The sequence below is a fragment of the Falco cherrug genome, chromosome 1 (genome assembly GCF_023634085.1).
Source record: "Falco cherrug isolate bFalChe1 chromosome 1, bFalChe1.pri, whole genome shotgun sequence".
Classification (NCBI taxonomy): Eukaryota; Metazoa; Chordata; class Aves; order Falconiformes; family Falconidae; genus Falco; species Falco cherrug.
Genome location: NC_073697.1, coordinates 115,093,249 through 115,116,543, shown reverse-complemented (window position 1 = coordinate 115,116,543; position 23,295 = coordinate 115,093,249). Strand labels below are relative to the sequence as shown.

General features: G+C 48.3%; 1 protein-coding gene across 1 annotated transcript in view; it reads left to right on the top strand.

Moving 5' to 3' along the window:
- SEPTIN9 (septin 9) overlaps window positions 1-23,295 on the top strand; it is a 144,046-nt gene that overhangs the window by 6,128 nt on the left and 114,623 nt on the right. The window contains exon 2 of the mRNA XM_027816648.2: window positions 19,670-19,726. Within this exon, the coding sequence (XP_027672449.2) occupies window positions 19,670-19,726 (57 nt within the window). The remainder of the gene's footprint in view (window positions 1-19,669; window positions 19,727-23,295) is intronic.

Below are 23,295 nucleotides of genomic sequence, written 5' to 3'. Positions count from 1 at the left end.
TGCATGCTTTAGAAAATTAGATTTCTAATGTGCCTGTCATCTCTTGTGGTAGTAAAGCCTGTAATTTTCCTGGAGTGCTACAGATTGCTGGAGTCTCTGTTGGATGAAAGCCCCCTGATCCTCGGACAGACGGTTCTCAGCTGCCTTCAGGGCCTCACAGTCTGTTTCTGTGGTTTAGCAGATATCAGGAGTTGTTGACGGCAGCTGGCATCAGTCCTGGCAAACTTACCTCTGCGCTTGCTTTCTGCAAAAACAAGGTGGGACCATAAGATGCCCAATCAAAAGCACGACTGCTATATTTTACTCGCATGCTGACAGAATATATTGCCATAAAGGTCAATGCGATCTGCCGTCACATGTGATGATTGATGTAATCTTGTTATGAAAAACTTCTCCTATAGCAGTGCCACACTGTGCTGGGGTGGCAGGATCAGTGTGACAGGTTTGGTTGGGTGCTCTGCCGTTGCCAGACTTGGCTAGCGTGTGCGGGCTGTGGTAGAACTTTGCTTCAGGTAGCAAAACTTCCCAACATCTGTTAGGAAATAGTTTGGAGAAGCAAGACAATCCAGCCGGTGGAGAAAGCCAAATAAGAAACTGCAACACAGAGACATATGCAGAAAATAACAGAAAGCCATGTGGGGCCCAAGGAGGTGATTATTTGCTTCCCCAAAACACTGATTGTCTCATGCCCACCCAGGGTGAGCAAGAAGAAGCGGTGCCACGTGGCACAGGGAGATGTTGTTGCAGAGAGTAACTACCTGCTTGCAGGGAGACGCCTCCTAAAAGCAGTGCAGATGGTGAGTGGGGCTTTGAGGCTAACCTGTCCCTCTTAGACAAGAGATGTCTGGGGTTTTGCAGCATCAGGTGAGATCCAAATTCAGGGCAAAGCCTGTAGAACAGGAGGGGTCTTTTTATGGCAGCAGTTTGTGAAGACTGAACCTGTCGGATAGGTGTGTGTAGTCTGTGCTTGCTTTTTGTTAGCTCCCAGGTGCCATGCACGAGAAGATGGGACCCACCGGTCCCTACGGGTGATGCTAACTGGCCGTGCCAAGCATGTTTAACAGCACACCAGGCAGCTTCCCTCCCTGCTTGGTCCCTGTGTCCTCAGGAAGAGCAGCTGTGCTCGTGCCTGGTTCCTTCTGGCAGTCACACTGAAGCCGTCGCGCGGTGGGAGAGCGGTGGCAGTCACTGGTGAGTCAGCCCGTTCCCACACTGGCCTGCAAAGACTTACTAGTGACAAGGGTGACTCAAAGCACCCTTTAGAGGGTTTGGGTTTAAGAGGTGGTGCTCAAGGCTGCCTGGGAAACCACTTCCTTCTGTGTAACTCATTGTTTAGGTGACAGTGCAGGCTTGCAAAAGCCTCTCTTGCAGCTGCTGTGAGGTGGCACTCGGGGCACTTGGTCCATCGCCACAGAAGCCTGGAACGGAATCCTGGCTTTGTGCTTGGAAGGCAACTTCCAGTGCCACGTGCACAAAGTGGCCTCTCACAGTGCTCAGTGGCATTCAGACATCTCTAGAGCAGAGGCCAGCATCACTGTGGGATGGCACCAGGAGATGGGAAAGGAAAATTTTTGTCTCGTGCTGCTGCATTTGTGAAAACTGCTGGCTGTGCTGGGCAGAAAGGGGCTCATCGTGCAGCCCTCACTCAAGCTTTAACATTGGTCATTGCATTAGTAGTCTGAAGCTCAATGTAAGTTACTTCCAGGACCTGACTTTTAATTTCAGGTAGGGCAGGCTCAAATCTGATGCCCGGAGCACGTAACTGTCCCCTCCATTTCCCTCAAACAACATGCTACCTTCAAGGCTCTCAGGTCGAGCAGAGAGAAATTAAACTGGAGGGATGATTGCAGGCTGGAACTAGCAGCAAAAGGTTTTTTTCTTTTTCTTTTTCCTTTTTTTTTTTCCTTTGTCCATGCCAGATGAGTATTATTTACAGGAAACACTTTGTGCAGCTCTGAGATTTGTTTAGAGAAGGAGTGTAGGGGGAGGAGACAGCTAAGGGCATAATGGAAATTAAAAAGGTCATGGTAATGCTCAAGAAAGTCCATAATTTCCTGGTGTGGGAGTATTGCTATTCTGGGGACTGAGGGAATAACAGAGCTCGGGCTCCAGTTGCCGGGGGAGAGAGAGCACTCACGGGGGGATGATCTGCAGAGGAACCAGCTCCCCTTGGGAAGAGTTCAGCACCCAGCATCTCCCCAAGGCCTTGAGGGGCTGAGCCCAAAGCAACTGCTGGGGGGGACAGAGGATCCCTGACACTCGGTTGTGCCCTCGGCTCATCTGGAGCCACATCCCTTCGCAGGCTGCGGTGGTGGTGATGCCCAGGGAACTCTGAGTGCCCATACTTGGGGAGCAAGCTTCAGTCCTGATCCTCCAGAGCAGCCCCTGGGTGCAAGCTTGCTTTGGTTTTGATGTTATCAAGGGAAATGCGGATTGCCTATAGCTTTGTATAATGGACAGAATAAACAAAGGAAATGAGGACAAGATGCCCTCAGCAATTTCTGCCAAGAGCTGCTGTTGAATGACTCAGTGGCTGAGTTGTAAGTGCCTGGACACGTACAAATAAAATTTGCTGAGAAGAATAATAAATCTTGGTGCATTACAAGTCAGGACAAAGGACTTGCACAAGCTAGACCACGGGAGGTGGCAGGGGGTTTGTTCGAGTGAGTTTGAGGTTGATCCAAAGCTGTGAGTTAAGGAGGCTGGAGGCTGTTTTGCCTGCAGGAGAGGTTTGGCTCTGGGCTGAAGAGAAAGTGTCACCCCCCACCCGCCTGGTGGGGAGCTGCCAGCCTGCCCTGGTCTGTGATCAGGGGTGTCAGCCACCAGCATTCGACGATGCTTTGCTCTTCTAATATTCAGTTTCCATCTTCCTTCCAAGATGATTTTCAATTAATTTTTAAACTTAAAAGCAATATATATATTAATCAGTAGGAATGAGGATGAAATGTAATTTATTGCCCACACAATTTAATTTGAGGCTTTGAAAGTTGATGTTGTTGCCGGTCCAATCCTGAAATGCTGTAATCCTCATCAGCTGGTTTGCTTTGGAAAGCGTTTCTGACCTCGCTGATTTTCAGTGTTCTAGTGATAAAAGGAGTCACATGTGCTGTATTGCTTTTATCTAAGGTCAGTTGCTAGAAGCACCAGGAAATCCTCAAATTCAGACCTTTATTACGTGCTCTTGAAGCCCTGCCTGCCACATGAAGGGTTTTTTCTGCTTTGGTGTCCTGCCTTCATGTATTTAAGAGCATGTTTTATCAAGCTGGGCATAATACTGAGAAATGTGAGTTTGAGTTGTGCCCAAGCTATACCAAAACCACCACATCCCACCATGGGATTTCAAATGCCTTATTTTAATATGACCTCTTTTAGCAGACACTTTATGACTCTCAGAGCTGTTGAAGTATTTACTGAACAGTTTGGACTTATACAGCCTGAAGGACTAACATTACTGTAGCTAATTGCCCTTCGACGTTAATTGTCATTCAACTACATCCGCATCTGTAAACGCTTTCCCAAATTGCTGTACTGACAAGTGAGATGCTTCAGTTGGCAAGTCCCACATCTGAGCACGGAAAGGCTGTCAGTCCTGTGGGTTGTTGGGGGATGTCATGGCTTGGGTGGTCTCTCCCGTCCCGCTTGGCAGCTGCAGTTCAAGGCTGTGATTTATTTCCCAGAGTGGGTTTTTGTCTGATAAACGTCCCAACAGTGATGTGAAATAATTTGACAGCTGATTCCTGCAGCTGATGTTGGGAAGGATGAGCTCAGCCCTTGTGAGTTTGATCCATTTGTGGCAGTTTCAAAGCTGCCTGCATGGGAGAGCTGCTCTGCTCCGTGTGTGCCTTCACGGACCAGCTGCTCTCTAGGAAATCAGCATCAGGCATCCACGGTTTAAAATACACACCAGGCTTTTTGGATAGTGCATGTGGTGGGGAAAGGGGAGGAGGATGTCTCTGACTGCAGGGGTTTTTTGTGTGTTTGGCTTTGCTAAGTTTTTTAAGATCATCATGGGAAAAGTAAGAGCCCTGTACTTGAGCCATGGTGGAGAGGGAATAGTAAAAAGTTGTTTTGTAACGTGTCTGGATTAATGTTCAGATTTTACTGAGCCTTTGGGGCATGAATATAAGTATGGAAGCCCCCTAGGGATGGGTGTAAGCCAGAAAGGGATTTGACCCCTCACGTGTCAAGGTACTGGGTGCTTATTATCATGGGTATCTGTATTAAACCCTTCTGCAGACCACTCCTGTTCCGTGGTGGATGGTTTGTGTGCTGCTGCTGGCAGTTTGTAACACAGAAGAAAGGTTAGTGGCTCTGGACACTGGGCAGCAAGCAGCTGGAAGATTGGTCCAGGGCACAGTAACACAGCCCCTGGCAAGCCAGGAGCAAAACCTGACCTTAGTCCTGGGTAAAAATCCAGGGTAAAGAGCCCCATTCCTAGGCCTGTGGAAATATGTCTGTGCCCCAGATGCCTCCATCTGATGGGCAGGCTGTTACCGAGAGGCGTAGCAGGGGTGAGGAGGTTTTCCCACAGGTCAGGTGTACACAGGAGCATGGGTCAGCAGCTGGGAAAACAGAAGCTGTGCTGGCAGAGCATGTACGCTGGTGGGGGAAGACCAGTACAGGAATGTGGACAGGCAGGAGCAAGGCCTGGAAGGGCCGGAGAGAAGGATGCAGACCCAGCACACAGCACAGCCTGCAGTGCCACCACGCTCGGTGAGGGAGCAGAGATGCAATGAAGGAAGCGACTCCACTGGTGAACTGCATGTTTTTCTTCCTCAGACACCCCAGGAGATATTTTGAGCATTTCTGCAGCGTTCTCCCACCAGGCGCTGAAGGTGGGGAGAATGGGGACAGAAGGTGAACCAGGTTCCACGTGCTTCTGGGCCAAAGGGTCAGCTCTGCTGGAGGAAGAGCAGAAAGCATCAAATCTTAGAAGGATGCAAGAGAAAACATCAAGACAGGGAACAATTTCTTCAGAGGGTTATGTGCTAGGATGGATTAGAATAGCCAGGAGTTGTGCTGGGGCATACTGGGAGGGATGCTGGAAGAGAGGTGTGATAGCCTCTGAGGAGGTAAGAGCTATACAGATAACCCTTGAATTGTTTCACAATTACATTTTTGTTATAAATAGTCTGATGAGGTGATGTGAGTTCACGTGACTACAGAAAGAAATTTTTCTTAACAATTTCAGTTTTCAGCCTTGTCTTCAGAGCTTCCCTCGTACAATCACAACACAGGTGGAGGGCACGGGGCTCTCTTTGAACTTGTCACATAGACCCCAGGCCCCTAAGTGTGGCAATTGCGCCTTCTTTAGCACACCTTAGTGCATGTGGGGTTTTAACTCTTCTCAGCCGGACAGCAGAAATGACGACCACAGGGGAAAACCACACTATTTTTTTAGGTCAGAAGATTTCAAGAGCAGAAGTTGCATATTCTTTTTAAATTGACACAGTTTGTTGCAAAAGGTGTCACTGGATGGAGAACAGTGGGTCAGAAAAGGAGAAGACACGGTGTTAAAACCCGCTGGTGTTCAATATGGCAATACTGGGACTGCATATGGAGAGCAGGCTGCTCAGACACGCTGCTGCTGCCGCCGAGTCGTGGCATTTCTCCTTCCTCCTCAGCACCTCCTCTCTGCTGTGTGGGCTGCCTGGATCAGCACCGGGGCAGCTGCTTTGCCCAGGACTGTTCCATGCTCTCCTGCTTTCCATCTAGAGATGACGTTGTTTGAATTTCTAGGAGAGCACAAAGCTTGCCAGGGTGGCTTTGCTTGCATTTCTCTCTGACTAAATACCTAGCTGTCACGTGGAGCAGCAGCAGGCGTGTGCAGCTCTTCACAGTTTCAAGGCAAAATCATGGCTTATTAACACAGCCTGGTGGACCTCCTGTCAACTCTGTTGAGTGGAGATGGTCTGGGTGTTTCCAGGAGGCTCTGCCACCCCCTCGGCACTGTAGGGCTGCAGGGATGGCGCAGGCTGAAGCACTCAGCCATGCGGATCTGATGGGAGCAGCCTGCTAGCTCCAGGGCTGGCCCTGCGTGGGCTTTCTGGCTTTTTTAAGGTAACCGATCTGACCCGGCTTATTATGCAGGGGGGAAACTTAAGGGCACGGTAGAACCAGAGATAAGCAAGCTGGTTAAGTGCAAACTCTTCAGCCAGGGCTGCTCTGCCTGGCACCTGGTGGCTTTTCACTCTGAGGATTCAGTGCACAGCGTTAGAGGTTTGCAAAGGGAATGGCTCTAATTCTCATCATCTACAAAGTGAGCTTGTCCTGGGGCTGAGCCTGGATGCTGCTGGCAGGCTCGTTTACATGGCTTTAACAGCCTGCCTTCCACACCTCCATCTGTAGTCAGCTCCATCCCACCTTCCTGCAAGCATCTGCCTGGAGTACTTGTCACCCTAAGGTATTTCTGTAGTTGATGATGATAAATCTGGCACACGTAGGATACAAATCTTTCATAGAAACCTCCTGCAGCCACTGACTTGAGGGACACCTTTGCACTGGTCCTTGCTGAATCTCATTGCATTCTATTCAGGTGTTTTGTTTGTTTATTGTCCATTTTCAGTGTATCAGGATTAATTTTACTTTTAATATTCTCTAACATACTAGCATTTAATCCTTACTTGGAATCGTCTTCATCTTTTATAACCTCTGTATTTCTCATTTCTGGTGGTTAACGAATGATGTATCCTTAGGTCAGAACACAGCTGGGAGTTCAGGCTTTGGCAGAGTCCCTCAGAGCACCCCGGAAGCATCTGAACCTGTTACCCGTAGATGATGGGCAAAATAAGACTATAAACCAAGTACAGACTGCTGCTTTGGGGGCTTAACAGCCGCTTCTGCTTTTCAAATCATGTAATCATAATCTTTGCAAGATTAAACACTGTTTCAGCTGCAGTTGTGGGTTTTTTCATTTCAGTTTCTTACGGAATAAACCAATGGGCACAGATGCCCAAGAGCCCTGGAGGTCAATGTTTTATTTACACACAGGAAGCTTAGGGCACATCAGGGTGACAGTTCCCACTGGAGAGGGACATGGCTGTTTCTCACCTTCTCCTAGAGCATGGACCTACCTGGCGGTGGCCTTGCTCTGTGCTCATGTCATCAGGGCAGAGCCCTGCAGAGGAGCTTCGGGCTCCTCAGGGGATGTGCTTTGTGAATAAATGTGGCCTTTTCTGCTGTGCTTCCAAAACCTTTCCAAGTGTCCCTGGGAACTTCTCAGTGAAAGATGTATGCTTATGCCGCTTTATTGCTGAGGAAACTGAGCTGTAGAGAAAGAAGCTGCTTCATTCAGTTTGTGTGGCCAGGCTGGGGCATAATCAGATATCCTGGCTCCTGCTCCTCGTCTAATGACTGTGCAGATAACCAAAGTGCTTCCTATTCCTTTAAGTGTCTTCAGTCTTTCAGACATGGATCTTAAAGCTAGGAGAGAGCTAATATCCCCTATTACAGAGGACTCGGGCCAGGAAAAAACCAAGGTGGAATTTAATTTTGCCTAAGTTGAGCCATATAAAACGATCTCTGAATCAGAGCTGGTCCCTGCAGCCTCTCTCCAGCCAGGGGCTGTCAGATGAATCACCCTATTTTCCATCTCGGATGGAGGTGACTCACCAGCTGCAGAGCCTGTCCCTGTTGTTGACTGTGGAGGGTGGCTGGGGCTGCTGTGCAGAGGTTTAATATCCAAACACTCAGGCAGGTGCTGCCCTGAGGCTCCCAGGTACCTGTGGTGGACAGAGGAGTCCAACCCAGGCCTTCAGAGACCCCTGGTTATGATCCCAAGTAGTGAGCATCCTTCCTTCACAGACACTAAAGCATGTGGCCACCAGCTTGCAGCGGTGCCATGAGCAACTGCTCGGTGGACCAGCAGTTCTTGAAAGAAGTGGCAGCATCCCTCTGTGCCACTGGGGCTGTTCCCGCTGACCGGCTCAGGGGACAGTTGGTTGAGGAACAGCTGGGTCACGCCAAGAACAGGCACCATGGCAGATCTGATGTCTCAGAAATGGTAAATACATTTAGCCTGTACCAGTGAACATTCTTCTCTGGCTCCAAAACTGCTCACAAAGAGGTGCTTCTGTGGAGAGCAAGAGGGGTGCCAGCAGGAAGCTTGCCGAGACAACACAGAAACATTTTCTACTCGTGATCTCCCTCTGGAGATAAGGCTGGAATTCTGACACCCCCCAGAGCATCCTCCTTGGCCCCTTGCAGATCCTGCAGCTCTGGATAGGGGAAGGAGGTTCCACCAGGGTGATGCTCCCACAGGGTTGGGGCAGGTTTGGGCTAGAGGGACACTGCATCCCCTCTGGACAAGAGGTGTTTGAGTCCTCTGACTGCAAAAGATGCTATTTATGAAAGGTCAGCTTGTGTAATAAACTCTGACAGTGGTGTAGGGGTCATCAGAAGCGACCTGAGCCTCCAGACAGAAAAAAGCCTTTCAGGTTTGGCTGGCAGCAGCCTGTGCATGTGCCATGGCAGGTCACGCAGGCTGCTTCGTTCCTTATGGAATAAAGTGCAAGCCCATAAGCTTCACAGTGTTGGGAATCCTCTCTCTTGCTGCTACTCAGCACAGCACAAGGTCTCAGCGGTGCTGGGGATGGTGCACGGAGGTTTGGGTTACTCGATAGTTGCAGGCTAAGCTTTCCAGGGAGAATCCACAGCACAAAGCAGATCTGGGTCCAGTGCATATGCACGTATTTGTTACAGAAATAGCAGCAATTGCCTTTTTTGTTGTGAGGCTTTTCATGGTGGAGTCAACACTTGTATGGTTGGGGTAAGTGACTTGAGGGAGGGGCTCTGGATTGGGCCTGGAGCTCCGCTGCCCGGCTCCATTCCACCAAGCGTGCCATGTTCCACGTACAATGCTGCCTTTCAGCCAGACCTACAGAATAGGCTTTGTGTCTCCTTGTGTGAGCCCTCTTTTAAAAGAGAAAAGCTTCTTTAGAGGCTGCAGGCAGTGCTCCATGACTTGAAATGTTTTCCAGCTGTGCCAGGAGTGATTTCACTCCACCGTTTGCCAGGGCTGAGGTGTTTGGTGGTGCCAGGTGCTTTACCTTTCTCCTGCTGGCAGCTGCAGAAACCCATTAGAGGAACAAGTTGCACTGAGACCGCTTGACACCTGAGGAGTGTGTAATCATGGAGCAGTAGCAAATAGAGGTGATTCCTACATCTGGGGTTTATTTAAATTAACCTATTCTTAATCTTCCCACTGCCCCTCTGTAGAGCTGACTGTTGGAGAGCGTGGCTTGGCAGAAAGGTAGGTGTTGGCTCTGGGGTTATTTTGTCTCTTACAAAGATTTAGAAGAATAAACCATTAAGATATTGGCACTTATGTATTGATCGTACATCTTGTTTTTAAATGAATTTAGTGCTTTTGTGCTGAGTACCTTACTCCTCTGCTGTGCAGCAGCAGGATGCAGCAGCCCTATTCTGGGGCTCAACATGGGCCATGGGTGCTTTTGAGAACCTAGTCCTCCGTTAAATGCCTTTAAATGCTTCATATAAGAGAAACTGGGGGGGAGCTCACAGGAGACAATCTCAGTGTTGACTGTTGCCCCCTCAGAGAAGCAGCCTTAAGCTGCTGGTGAAGCTGACTTTGGGATTGGGGTTTGTCTCTGGGTGTCTGACTTGGAGGTGGAAGAGAGAACTGTACATGCAGCATCTCTTCAGATAGAGATGGAGTTACGCTACAGTTTGTAAAGGCACTTTTGCAAACTGTAGCATACGCTGGTCTGCAATATTAGGCACTCAAATACATCTTAAAAACTGGCTGGAGTTCTCTTCTATTCCAATTTCCCTGCTGTAGCCACTATTAAATATAATTGCAAGATACAAAGGAAAACATTCAAAGGAATGTTACTAGTCCATGAAAACTAGGTTGCCTTGGCTACTTCTGGAGCAGGCTTAATAGGAGAAAACCCTCAACTGTATGGGTCTAGGGCTTCACCATAGTCTCTAATTGTAACTCCCCTTCTTTCCTGATGTTTAAGGACAGCGGACATTATCTCAGTAATCTATAGATAGTGCCTGAATCATTCTTTACAGTACAGCTAAAATGTAAAAACCTTGAGTAATACATCCCTCCTGCCCCTATAAGCAGGGGAAGCGTTTGACACCTCATTTTACAGGCAGAGAAAAGGATATGTGGAGGAGGAAAGTTAATGTGCAGCGAGTCACAGTGGAGCCGTGATGGCGGCTGAGCAGTTCCTGGCTCCTCTGCCTACTGAGGAGCTTTTCCCCCCCCAGCCGCGCTGGTCCTCCCCAGGTGCCTGCCTCAGCATCTTCTGAGGGCAGGTGGGCCTCGAGTGAGCAGAAGATCACGATGTGGCTCAAGTTGGGGTTAAGCTAAATATTAGAAAGCAGATGTCCCAAGGGAGCAGCTGTGATTCTGAGCTTAATTTTTTTTGTGTAGGGCTGCCCAGGGAGCTGGTTTCTGAGCTGCCGCTTGCATCTTGGGCTTTCTGACTTTCAGGCAATTCTCCGTAACATCAGAGTATCACAGAGGTCCTACCATCATATAGACTCATCACTGTATGAACACATGACTGTAAAATGAGTGTGTTCAGGCCCCTGCTCCACCAGGGATGCTCGGGTGGGAGGGCTCCAGGTGGCGTTTGTAACCCAAAGTATGTTTGTGTGTGTTTCACGCAGAGAGAAAAGTGACCATCGTCTGCTTGAGCTTAATGCTTTTCCAGCGTTACCAGTTCCCAGTCAAGTGGCCAGATGGTTTGTGAACCTTGACCCATGTGTATTTGTTGGAGTTTCTGGCCAGGAAGGGAATGGGGTTTAGTGGCTGTGGTCCCTTGGCTGCCTCTTTGCCTGTCGCTGGTTCCTTGGTCTGGAAGAAGCATGGCTGCAGTGGAGCATCTCTCGTACTGCGTGGAGGTAAAGGGCATTTGTCACAAGTCTGGAGTGAGACTTGGACTTGCGTGTTAGTAACTAAGTAAAATCCCTGGCTGAATTTTTCCCTTTGCAGTGTCTTCAGAGTCAGACGCTGGTCTCAAAACCAAAGGCTGCCCCTTATCTCCTCCAGCTGTGAATGAGCAGTTGCTCACTAAGCCTGGGGAGTCCAAAGTGGCCAGGTCTGCTCTGGGTGTCCTGGTGACTACAGGCACTGGCACGCCTCCATGGGTCACCCCTGTGGGTCTCCCGGCTCAGGAGAGCCCTTAACCTCTGCCCTTTGTCGTCTGCAGCCCTTTGGCTAGTGAGCCACTGCCTCTTTGTTCTTGGCTTTTCTCCTTTACACACCCCCATCCCTCTCTGGGAAAAGTCAACATTTGCCTTTCAGAGCCTGGCAAACAGAAGGGGTCTGTATTACATCCTGATGGCAGCCCCAGGCTTAGAGGGCTCCGATGATAAATCCAGTGAAGTTTGTTGCGGGGGGACTCTGAAAGACAAGTTCTGTGTGTCTGAAACAAGAGCAGGGAAGCAGTGAGCAGCCGCTGAGCAAATGCTGTGGCTGAAAAATATAGTTTGGATTGCATTGAGGTTACAAGGAGGTGGAAAGAAAATGATTTAAAGTCTAAGTAAGGATGATTTTTATTTATTTTTCTTTTTAATCTGAAGTAACACATTGCTGCTTAGTGTGCTGAAGCTGTGCATAGTGTCAGAGTGCAGCAGAGCGCCAGATGCTGGGCTGGGCAGTTTGCACCAGCAGTTCCCCTGTGTGGTCAGAGCCAGAGTGTTATGGGCCTGTGGGGAGGAGAGCCGCGGGGTGGCTTGGGAGGATTTGATCCATATGGAAATACCACATTGCAGTTTTAAAATTCTTTTCCCCTCCTTCAAATCTGACAGTGGTTTTCTCTAACTAATCCATGACTGCTGCCAGACAAACCTGAGAAAGTGAGGTGCGCTCGTGAGTCTGGATGCTGTAAATGTTTGGGGTATTTTGGAAGGCAAAGGATGAGAAGCAATCATTTGTTTTGTTCTTTGTTTCCATAGTGCTCTGCATGCTAAGCCTTATCCCTTGTCCATTCAGTCTCCTGGGGACTCTTGTGCCATTGATGTTAATGATTAACTAACACATTTCTAGCTTGCTGAAGCCCTTGTGGCAGCTAGTTAATGTAAGAGTTTGATTATTTCCTTCTCTGAGCAAGGCTGCAGCTTGGATGAGTTCAGACACCTTCCCTCCTTCCCAACTCTGCTGGGATGCTGCAGGTTCTGCAGGAACAAATGGGACCAGATCCAACCTGCTCTCATGATAGCTTTGCAAGGTCTGTGATGCGCTCTTGCAAACCCCCCTAATTTAGCAAAAAATGCCATGAAGACACTGCTGTAGTTCTTCCATCCTGCCTGCTTCTCTCTCTTGGATCTCAGAAGTTAAAGGGTGTGAGCAAATGGGGAGCGTGGTGAAGACAGGGTAAATTTAGAGGGACAAGATCACTTTGGAAATCTGGTTAGCTTCAACAGTGAACTGGAAATGATTTTAGACTTGACAGTAGTTACCAGGTTTGCTCCCAGTCAGTACAGCTTCACAGGAACAGCTTTCTGTTCCTTTGTAAATCCTTTTCTGTTCCCTCCTGCTGCTAAGTAAAAGGACCACATAAACTAGTAAAACTGACAATACGTACAAAAGACCCATTTTTCCAGTCCCTTCCAATTTGTGTGGATACTTGCATTATAAATACGCATTTGTACAAGTCATCTGATGTGTCAGTGTGGTGACGTGGCATCCCTTCTGCTGCCCGGCTGGATTACTGAAACACTCTAACCAGAAGGATCACAGATGATGACTAACACGCTTTTTTGTATGAAAAACTGCCTGTGCTAATTTTTTCTTTTTGTGCTTTCATGATTGTCCAGCATATCTCTGAATGACTATCAGCTGTGAGGAATTTGTGGGCAGTAAAGAACAGTCGATCACAAAGAGCGGTGAAATGATCTTGTTATTTCTATCAAGTGAATATCTGAGGATTGACTTTGCTCACCTCGGAATGAATACATGGGGAAGAGGCATGGTATCTGTGCTGTTTGAAGGCCATTTTAACTATTGAGCAACTTGCCAAAGCACTTGGGGTCACTCCAGCATTTTAATCTTGACATAGAGATTGAGTGTCTCTGAAAAGCCAAGACTTTGTTCAAGCACAAGCTTGAATTCACGATGACTGGATAAAAATGTGTGGTGTGGGTTTTTGCAGGTTAAGGCGATTTTCTGGCTTTGAGCTCTGTGGATGCATCAACTGATTTCCTGAGATTTACTGCAGTTTAATTTCAGTTAAAATCTTGAATCAAAGCCTGAACTTGAGCCAAGGTTCAAGTGCTGCATCCCTGTCATCTTCTACCACTGTATGCAAGACTGGTTCTTCTATCTAATTTAGCCCTTTGCTGTGGACAGGAGCTCTGGGCAGGCACTGCTGGGCTTGGGGAAGCCTTTCTAATGTTGGGAAAAAATGAGGCTTAATTCTTGTGGCCTCTTATTGTTAGCTCAAGCTTTTGGAGCATTTTTTAAAGTGTTAGAATGTGTCTGGCACCTGCCAGAAGTATAATGTTATGGTAAGGATATGTGCATCTTGCTAATGCCAGTTTTGCTGTGGTTTCCTTGAGGGTTACCTGTAATCCAGCCTCAGGCTGGGCTCTTTCCGTGTGTGAACTCACGGCTCCACTCGTGTTAATAGCACTGTGCTGATTAGCAGTGTTGTCTGTCCCCAGCGTGATGGTACCCAGCTCCCACAGAAGTGAAGCGGTTGTTGGTGGTTCAGGCTGTATGGTCTATGCTTAGCCTTCAACCTTGACACACGCAGTTGGTGCACCTGTGTGGTGGTAACTGCGCTGGAGAAGGTGGTGGTCCTCTCCTGAGTCTGCAATCAGTGCCCCTTGGGAACAGCATCCTTCCATTCCATCAGCATCCCTCCATCCCAGTGAAAGCTCCATTTGCTGCCAGAGATATTTGATCCAGAATGAAACCATGCATATGGTCTGAAGGCTTTTTTTTCTAGCTGTGCTCAGCTTCTTTGTAAAGAGTGTCTATTACACACAATCTGGAAAAGTGTCTTTTATTCTTCAGTGCATGTTTCTGATTAGTGCTGGAAATGAACATGAATTTTTTTCCTTTTTTTTTTATAAACATATTCCTTTTGAGGGTAATGTTGCAAGTGGATTTCAAGTTAATGGAAGTGAAGTCGTAATAGCGTGGTTCGTTGGACTCTGGCTTGAAGCAATAGAGATTCTTCTTCCTTTGCTGCTCTGCAAACAGATGTCTCTCCCTCCCAGCCCCCCGGAGCCCCTCTGTCCCCAGTGGTCTCCAGTGGCACCCACAGTTCCATGTGCAGGGCTCTACCTCTGAAGACGATGGCCTATGTCAGCCTTAAAACTTTGCAGCTCCATCTCCAGCAGCTGGTCTGGTATGTTGGAGAAGCCACTGGGGCGGTGGTTGTGCAGCATGGATCAAACTGTGTGTGGGCTCTCCTCCTCCTGCTAATGGCTCCAGGCTTCTTTGTGTGAAGCAGGGTGAAATAAAGCTGCCAGTGAAGGCCGTTCTCTAGCCCACTGTCTGGATAGTACCCGTGAGGTAGATAAAGAGATAGATTTCACACCCTGTATGGTCCTGAGCAGATGGTCCTAAGAGTGTTGTGATGGATATGTGCATCCTAAAAGGGAGCAGAGACTGTCCCAGCTGCAGGGCAAACGGAGTGGGCTCCTCACTGTCATCCTCCCTCGCCAGCAGCAGGACGGCCTGGGAGGCAGCAAAGGGCAGGGTGGGTGACGAGGGGCAGGGCTGGGTGCCCCTTGCCATGCACAGGCTGATGCAGGTCCTGCCCTGGAGGGAGACAGCTCTGCATGTTGGTCTTTGCTTTAAAAGCTGCCGGTGCTGTGTAGGTGCTGTAGACACCTCTGAAGGGCTCTTCTGCGGAGGGGTCTCCCACCCATCCCAGTGCCAAACTGGTGAAGACCAGGGAAGGCTCCGTGACTTGGCCCAGACCTGTACAGCTCCGGAGAGAGCTCTGGGGAGCTGGCAGCGCGGAAATGTCCGTAGGAGGAAAGTGGTCTTGGATGGAGACATCTCCAGTGCTGTCTGGGCGCCCTGCCGCGTTTGTGCTGGGTGAAGGAGGAAGCTGAACTATCTGATCGCAGACCCACTAGTAAATACATGTAACAGAAGCAAGGGTCATGCTGGCTGCTCGGATGAGCTGGTGCCGCTTTGCTGACTCCAGCACAGTGTGGGATGTCTCCTGCTGGTTTTGGTCCATCCCTTTCCAACACGACCTTTGTTTGGTTTGGGTTCGTTTGTTTGTTTGTTTTTTGTTTTTACTGGACTGTGTAGAGAGAGCAAGTTCCTGGGTTACATCCTCCATTGTTTGTCTTCACCCTGTGGTTTCTATTGATAATGGAAATTGCTCGTTTGTTCTTTTGACTTTTTATATTGTATGAGTGTAGTGGCATGGATCACTTACTGTGAGAAAATAAATCACAAGTGGCCTGTCTTGTTACTGTCATATGCATCCATGAAAAGCTTGGGGTATATCATGCAAAAACTGATGAGTTTTGGGGAATGTACGTGTTGACTGTATCGCAGGTGAACGTCCCTGGCAGTTCCCTGGTTAGCTCTAGGTTCAGACTCCCAAGTCAGTTAGAATCCAGCCTGCCCGGAGAAACTGCCCTTGCTACAGTGTGGCTTTTCTGTCTCCCTGCTGCCCTGCACCATGTCTACATCCTCTGCATCAGGGCAAGTATCTAGAAGATGCTCCCGTTTCAATACTGGAGTACTTTACATCCATGGTGTGTTATATCAGCAGCTGCAAGAAGCACGAAATAGTAGAACATTTGGCCCGGTGTTGTCTGGAGGGAGTGATTCAAACGTGAGCCTGGCTGGGATCTCACTTGCACCGACACAACCCAGTCAGAGCGATTCTTGGCTTCAGCAGTCGCAAAGGAGACGCTGGTGAAGCCCGGTGTCTTTCGGTGCTGCTGCCTTTCTGCTGTGCCATATGGTCCCAGCCTGTGGATCTGGAGGGAATTAGTCGCTGATTATAAAAAGTGAAAAAATATTGCTCAGCCAGTGAGCCAAGGTGAGGCTAAGCTCTGCGAATGTTTTAACTTTGTCCTGCTGCGGCACATCCGCTGGATTGAATGAGCTGTTCTTGGACTGACCAATTTTAACTGTTGGACTATTCCACTTTTTAAGTCATTCTGCTGGGGATGTGGGGAAGCATTCCTAATTTCAGCTAAATAAAGCATATTTCATTATGTTTCTTAGTCCAGTGCACTGCAATAAATTTATAGCATGGCTTGAGGGCATTTGAACCGTGTTGAGAAGGAAGACTCATAGACACTGTGTCTGGGGTGGAAACCTTTGATTTTCATTTCACAGCCCCACAACCCAAACCCGGGGCTCAGCCTGCTGCTTCTGCACTATAAATAGAGGTAACCCCAGAATGTGCCCAGTGTGCCGATGCTCTCCGGTCCTGCCACACTGCTGGCTTCCTGGCACTGTGCTCAGAGCAGCATATTTTTAGTTGTTGCTTGCCATTTTTTTTTTTTTTTTTTTTTTTTTTTTTGTGACAGATCTTCTTTTCTTGTCTTGCCAGGCTGCCAGCTTTCCCTGCTGTTTATCTGCTTTCCAGGACTGTGCCTGGATTCCCCCTTGGTGGAGGGGCAGTGGAACATCACGGGTAGCGGGCTTGGCTTGGGCTCCGTAGTGCTCCCTCCTCTTTTCAGATTTGCTATTAAGGTGTTGGACAGCCTGTATGAATTTCTTGTTCCTCATTATTTTCCCTTTTGCTGAAAAGGGATTAACAGCATCATTATGTATTATTAACGTTGTTAACAGGCCAACAGCTGTCAGAAAAACTTCCTTCTAATGCCACGTCCAATACAGAGCAAATCAATTCAGCTTGTCCACCTTCGGGTTTACCAACTTAAAAAGGGTGTGAAAAGTAATTACAGATCCCCAGAGAACCCCAGTGAGACCGGGCACATAAGCTCTTCTCAGAAATGTTTGCATAAAAGGCACAGGCTCAGCCAAGGCATGGATGCTCCGATGGCTGTGCCGCACTGGATGCTCCAAGTCCTGTGTGTGTTTTTCCACTGGAGTCGTTGCTAAAGGGAATAAATCCTGTTCCTATGTGTGATCCTGTCCAAGCTTGCGAGCTCCTTGTTCTGCTTCCGTCCTGCTTTGCCACAGACTGAATGAAGCCTTTGAACATAAAAGGATGTATTTAACTAGCTCAGCATGGCCGCATATCTGCATTCTTCAGCGTGCCACCCATAAGGGACGTTTTTCTCTGGTTTTTGAGCAATTGTGAAAGCTAGATTTTGATGCTGCACCTTGCCCACGTGCAGACAGAGCAGAGGTGTTTGTTCTCTGCAAGAAGTTGAGCCAGGACCTGAGTGCTCTTGCAGCTTGTCTGAAGAAGGGCTGTTTAAAACCCTGTTGAGCAGAGGAAATATGCCTTTTCATTCTTGCTCGTGTCCAAAGAAGCAGTAGGCTTTTAGAGGGGAGAAAATCATTATGAAAAAAACATCAGGGACTGGACTGAATAGAAAAAAAAAAAAAAAAGTATGTTTAAAAATTGTAACGCTGGTTACAGCGCACAAGCTCCCAGCGACTTCAGCCCTTCTCTCACCGCCAGTAACGGAAACCGCACACCGAGCGATGCGCGTAGCAGCAGCCTGCCCCGTTCCAGTGCAGATAAAGCTCTTGGTAGACAGACGGGGTGTTCGCACGTGTGGGCGGACAGTCCCGACTCTATTTTTTTGGCCCTTTGGCTGGCAGTGTGCTTTGGGGGGGCAGAGCTGAGCGGGGGCACGGCTCCGGGTGCTGCTGGCCGGGGGCTCTCCCTGCACCCCGGGGCGGGCAGCCCCCTCTTGCCCAGGGTCTGGCCCTGCCGTTCAGCCACATAACGTTACTGGAGGCACAGAGGGTTTTTCTATTAGGAGAGGAAAGGGAGAGAGAAAATGCATACATATATACATAATATATATAAGCAGAGGGTTCTAAGCGTGAGACACTTTTTCCATGTTGAGTTGCCAGGCAGCTCTTTTCCCTTCCCTCCCTCCATTCCAGGGCTCACTGGTATGAATGTTTTCCTGCCTTTTATATATTTTCCTTCTCTCTCTCTCTTTTTCTTTTTTAAATAATGATGCACTCTTCCAGCTGACAAGGTTCAAAAGGTTGTGGCTATGTTACAAATCACAGTTTAGGGGTGTTCTGCAGCTTGAATTGGTGCTATTTTAATCCCTTTGCTTATTGTCCAACAGATCTGGTAGATGGTGAGAAGATAGTTTGAATAATGTAATTGAACAACAGCATCACCCCAAAAGCCTGGGAGTTTCTTACCTGTTTGCAGGGTAGAAATCCTGATTCAAAATTGTGGTGTGCTCTGGTGGGGTTTGTATGGAGCCTCTATGCCTCCGTTCTGGAGCTCAACAGCTCCAGCATCGGAGATGATGGACACCATCCTGGAGCTGAGGTTCCTCCAACAGGACCCACCAGAGCCTGAGGAGCTGTCAGACCTGGGAATCCCCATATTGGGACCTCACAGCATTTGGGGCAGTGTCAGCGTACAGCATCCCACATGAGGTGCTTCACTGCATTTAGTTTGTCAGCTTTTATTGTGCTAAGAGAAACTGAGGCACAGATCAGCCCGTGGTGTGTGGATAGGCTTTAGCCGAAGGCTAAAGGTGAATTCTTTTTTGCCAATTTTTTCAACATACCTGGGAAATGAATGTTGTGGCAATCACCGCTTCAGAAATAGGCAGCTGGGACAGCAGAGTAACTAAACAAGTTGCTGATGGATTGGGAATGTTGCCATAAGCAGCAGGTCCCGCTGGCTTGCCTGGAGTCTGGGAGGCAGGCGGGGGTCTGGGAGTTACCAGGCTTTCTGAAATGGATATAGGAACAGAGGAGACAGTTGTGTCTGGGCTTTGTCTTTCAAAGTAATGTATGATGTAGGGTAAGTTAAAATGTTCACATATGTTTCTCCAACACAGTGCATACGAATTAACCATGTGCTACCCCAATGAGTATGATTAATACTTTTTCATTAAAAAAGATGGAGTAGAATTAGCCCGACATCTGGATTGCTGTGTTCTGGTTTAGCATCTGCCTGGAATGTGCGACGCATCCTGTGTTTCAGCTGGTCTAACCCCATGACAGGGCTCTCATACACAATGCATTCCCAGGACGTTGGGTGCAATCTAGCCACAAAGTAGTCACCCTTCGCTTCCTTGTGATGCCGAATGCAGGAGCCGCTGCTGCCCTTGCAGCTGAGCTAGCTGGAGAGGCCAAGCACCTCTGGGAAGTGGTCTCTTTGCTGAGCTCTCTGTTAGTGCAGGGCACATGCTGGTCCTTAAATTCCTGTGCTTGCATCTCTCAGCAAGGAAACCTGTCTCTGAAATTCCTGCATTTGTCTCCAGGATAAATTACCTTGGAGCAAGAGGTGAATATTTGTGCCCCGCTTCGTGATTTCAGAAGTTCTCGCTGGTGTTTCTGGAAACCCTAAATACCATGCATTTGAAATGTTTGAATAATTATGTTTGCCTTCAGTGAAAGGTGGAGGTCTCTCCTCAGGTGTTTTTAAAATAACATATAATTCTTTTTATCACAAAGATGACTGTGCTTAGCAGACTCCCAACAGAAAATGTGCCCCGCCAGATGCAGAGTCATAGCGGGGAGATTGCTCCACATACCGTATTCACACGAACTCCCTTGGCAATTCAAACCTTCTTCTTGCTTTAGGAATCAGCCGGACCTCCAGTGGGAGACTTCGGAGACTCAGCGACCAGATGAGTCCAAGTAAGTTGCATGAATTTCTCCCTTTGAAACATCCTCATTTAAAAAAAAAAAAAAAAAGGGAAAAAATTACAAAATTGAGAGAATGCAAGAGGTGACTCTCAGAAATCACATCTCCTGCCTCCGGTCCACTGGCCATGGTTTGAAAGGCAAAGCTAGCTGCTAATATATGCAGAGCTCACTATGTTCTACAGAGAGTAAAAAAAAAAAGAGTGCGGGGGGTGTGTGTATATATACATATATAAAACCACTGTGAAAAAAGAGAGCAATATAAAATAAAAGATTAATTACTTACTGAATAATGGATCCAGAGAGAATAATTAGAAAGCCCCATCTCAATTTGAGGGGTCTAACACAGGGCAACAGAAAGTAGGAATGGCCTGAGGTTGAAATACAGCTTTAGTAATTAGCAGCTCTTTTGTACTCTCCTTAGCTATTATTTTTTATTGGATGTTGAGATTTATGGATTATATGTGCTTGTGACTAAATTTACACTCCTAATTGCAGCTTAATGTTTCTGAAGCTGTTTCTGATTCAGACGGAAGCAGGTAGGAGGGTCTGAGGTTTTTTTTTTCTTTAAAAAGGTGTTTTCCAGCCTTGGGAAAGCAGTAGCAGAAGTCTCAGTGCTTGTGAGTACCTGAGCCTGTGTGCTTTGCTTGTGTGTGCGTGACACGGGTTGGGACTGCCCAGGGACAGAGACACGTCACCTGCATTGGCATTATCCCCTGAGAGTAGAAAATTTCACTGTTCTTGACTAAAATAGTCAAAAGGAAGCTCATACAGCCCATTTCTGGGTTTGTTTTTTTTTTTTTCTTCTGATGGTCCCTCTTGCTGGCTGTGCTAGCCCCTCCAATGGTCCTGTGCTTCTCCACAGGTCAAACCCCTGTGGAAAGCGTCTGTCTCCAGCCTTGGGGTCCCTTGTACATCACACACGTTCATCTTTCTTAGCAGGTGCTTTACTGCAATTGAAATCTTCCTTCACATTTCCTTCTCTGGGATGTATGATCTCCCCTTGGCATTGCCACCTCCTTTGCTCCAGGATGCTGACAGTTGTCTCTGCTGCTTGCTGCAATCAGCCTGCACCCCCAGGAACCCCCCTCACCTCCTTGACATCCTGCTTCAGCCACGCTTGGTTCAGGGCTTTCATCCAGTCCTGTCCCCTTGGTCTTGCTGTCACTCACACTTGCTCCCTCGGGGCTTGATTTGCTATTTCAATTCATCTTCTCAGCCCCCATATCCTGTCTCAGTTCCCAGATGCACTTAGCAAAACAGTCGTTTTCAGCTTTTCCCTCCGTGTGGGTGGCAGGAGAAAGCCACCCTCGGGATGCCTTCCTGGAGCGGTGACTTCAGTGCCTTGCTGTATCGAGACATCAGCACATGTGGGATGGGAATTGGTCACAGACGTCCGGTTCAGTGTGCATGTAAATGCCCCGGGAGCTGTGCCGCTGCCCTCCTGTCCTCATCCAATGCCGGCGATGAGCATGGGGGCAGGTATCGACGGCACAGACCAGGGTGACAGGCGACATGGCATGTCATGGTGCTGTCCCGCTGCGGGGACGCTTGCTGCTTTGCAGCTAGAGCTTTGCAGCCATGCGCTGTGATGTATCGCTGGGAGGATGCAAATATGGCCAGTGTAGGCCACTGCTCTGCCAACTAATGTCAAACAGCAGGAAAAGTGCATTGAGCAATAATTTAGCATGGGGTCATGGTGTTGGTCTGGGTGCTAAAGCTTCGCGGCAGCGATCGTTCGGGCCAGAACTGAGCTGCATTTTAGAGCTGATGCTTTAAAACTCGGCCACCAGCACAGAAGCTGGTAGTTTTGAACTGGTCTCTGTTTGTCTTCTGCATGTGCAAAACCAGAGCTTCAGTCTCAGCCCTGGCACTGCGTGTTTTCATACGTCCATGTCCGAGGACAGAAGGGGGAATTGGTACAGCTCCAAAGGTAACTGGAGTGTAGAGAATCTAAATTGAAAGACACGGGGCATTTGTTTAAGCTTGTTTTCTTTAGACTCTGATTATATACTTTTCCACTTTTCTGGTGAGAGACCTTTTAAATTTTAATATTTTTTTTCAAGTTAAAATCAAATGAGCAGCTCAGTGCTCCGGTTTACATTGCAGTAAATATTTATGACTTCATATAACTGCAGCTCAATTTCCCCTTGTTTCAGGTCCAGATTTCCCCCTCTGCACATCTGGCCTTGCACCCAGAAGCTTTTATTCCTGTAAAAGATAAATTGGAGTTGGGATGACTGAGCTGTGGTTGCAAGTGAAACATTGCAGAAGGGGGTTGCTTTGGGCTCTTTGCCACCCTAAACAAAGAAGGGATGACATGCATTTCCATAGCCACCAGCTCTTGGGGTCTCCAGACACCATGGATTGCCTTGGGGCACGCAGTGACAGTAGGAACCTGGAGAGCTGAGGTTGACCTCTTTTGAAAGCCTTATTCTGTGACTCCTCTAAAGCTTTTCTTGTCCCTTCGAAAGTGGCTGTATGGCATTGGCATCCAGATTTGCTCAGTGGACAGCAATTCCAGGGCTTTAGAGCTGTGTTTTTTGTTCTGTACAAGCTTCCTGCATAGTCCTAGGTAAGCCAGTGAGGTGAGACTCATCTAGGCTGGTCAATGAAGAGAGCTGGAGGCTATCAGAAAGTGAGAGCACTTACTTTAGACTGGGAAGAATAAGTTTCTTGGGTAACCCAAATCCCCATAGGGTTATAGAGGACCAAGATTTTGTTAGGTAGCCACGTTTAAGGATATGTGAATCCTATGCTTTGATTCAGTTTGGTTTTCTTTGGCTGCAAAAGTGGGGTTTATATCATACATACATAAGGAAAGCTCTGGGAAGGGGGAGATACCAAGTTAAGACAGTGTTCAAGTGTCTCACAGTTGTAACAGGGCTCTGGCTATATGAAGAGATGCCACAATTATTGGTACAGAAGCACCTTCTGATGTCCAGCACCTTGGAGGTGCTGAGCTAAACCTAACCAGGTCCTATTCAGTGGAAGATACATAGAGCAGGGCTCGCTGCTGGCTCCCTCTTTCCGCAGCGTCACTAGTCGTATCTCTCCTTGCCCCTGGCAGCTTGGCGATGGGCCAGCTGGGGGCTGTGGCTCACCACAGACAGGAGCACCGTCCTGGGGTGCAGCCTGATAGCGGGAGCTGGGACGACCTCAGCTCAAAGACTGGAAGGATGGGGATGATATCGGGCTTGGCACTGTCCCCATTGAATTAGGATATGGGACCATGCCCATAAGGTCAAGCTTTGTCAGTGGTTTGGAAGTTCTGTTCAACGTGCAATTAGACACAGGCAGAGAAAGAGGGGAGGAGTGGGAAGAAGCCCTTTATAAAAGGCTCCATCAGGGTTCAGAATTGTGGCCCTTAAAATGCCGCTGTTGCCTGATGTGGGTAGCTTGGGGCAATATTTTTGCAGAGTTCATAGAATGGTTTGAATTGGAAGGGACCCTAAAGATCACCTAGTTCCAGCCCCCCTGCCAGGGGCAGGGACACCTCCCACCAGCCCAGGTTGCCCCAAGCCCCATCCAGCCTGGCCTTGGACACTGCCAGGGATGGGGCA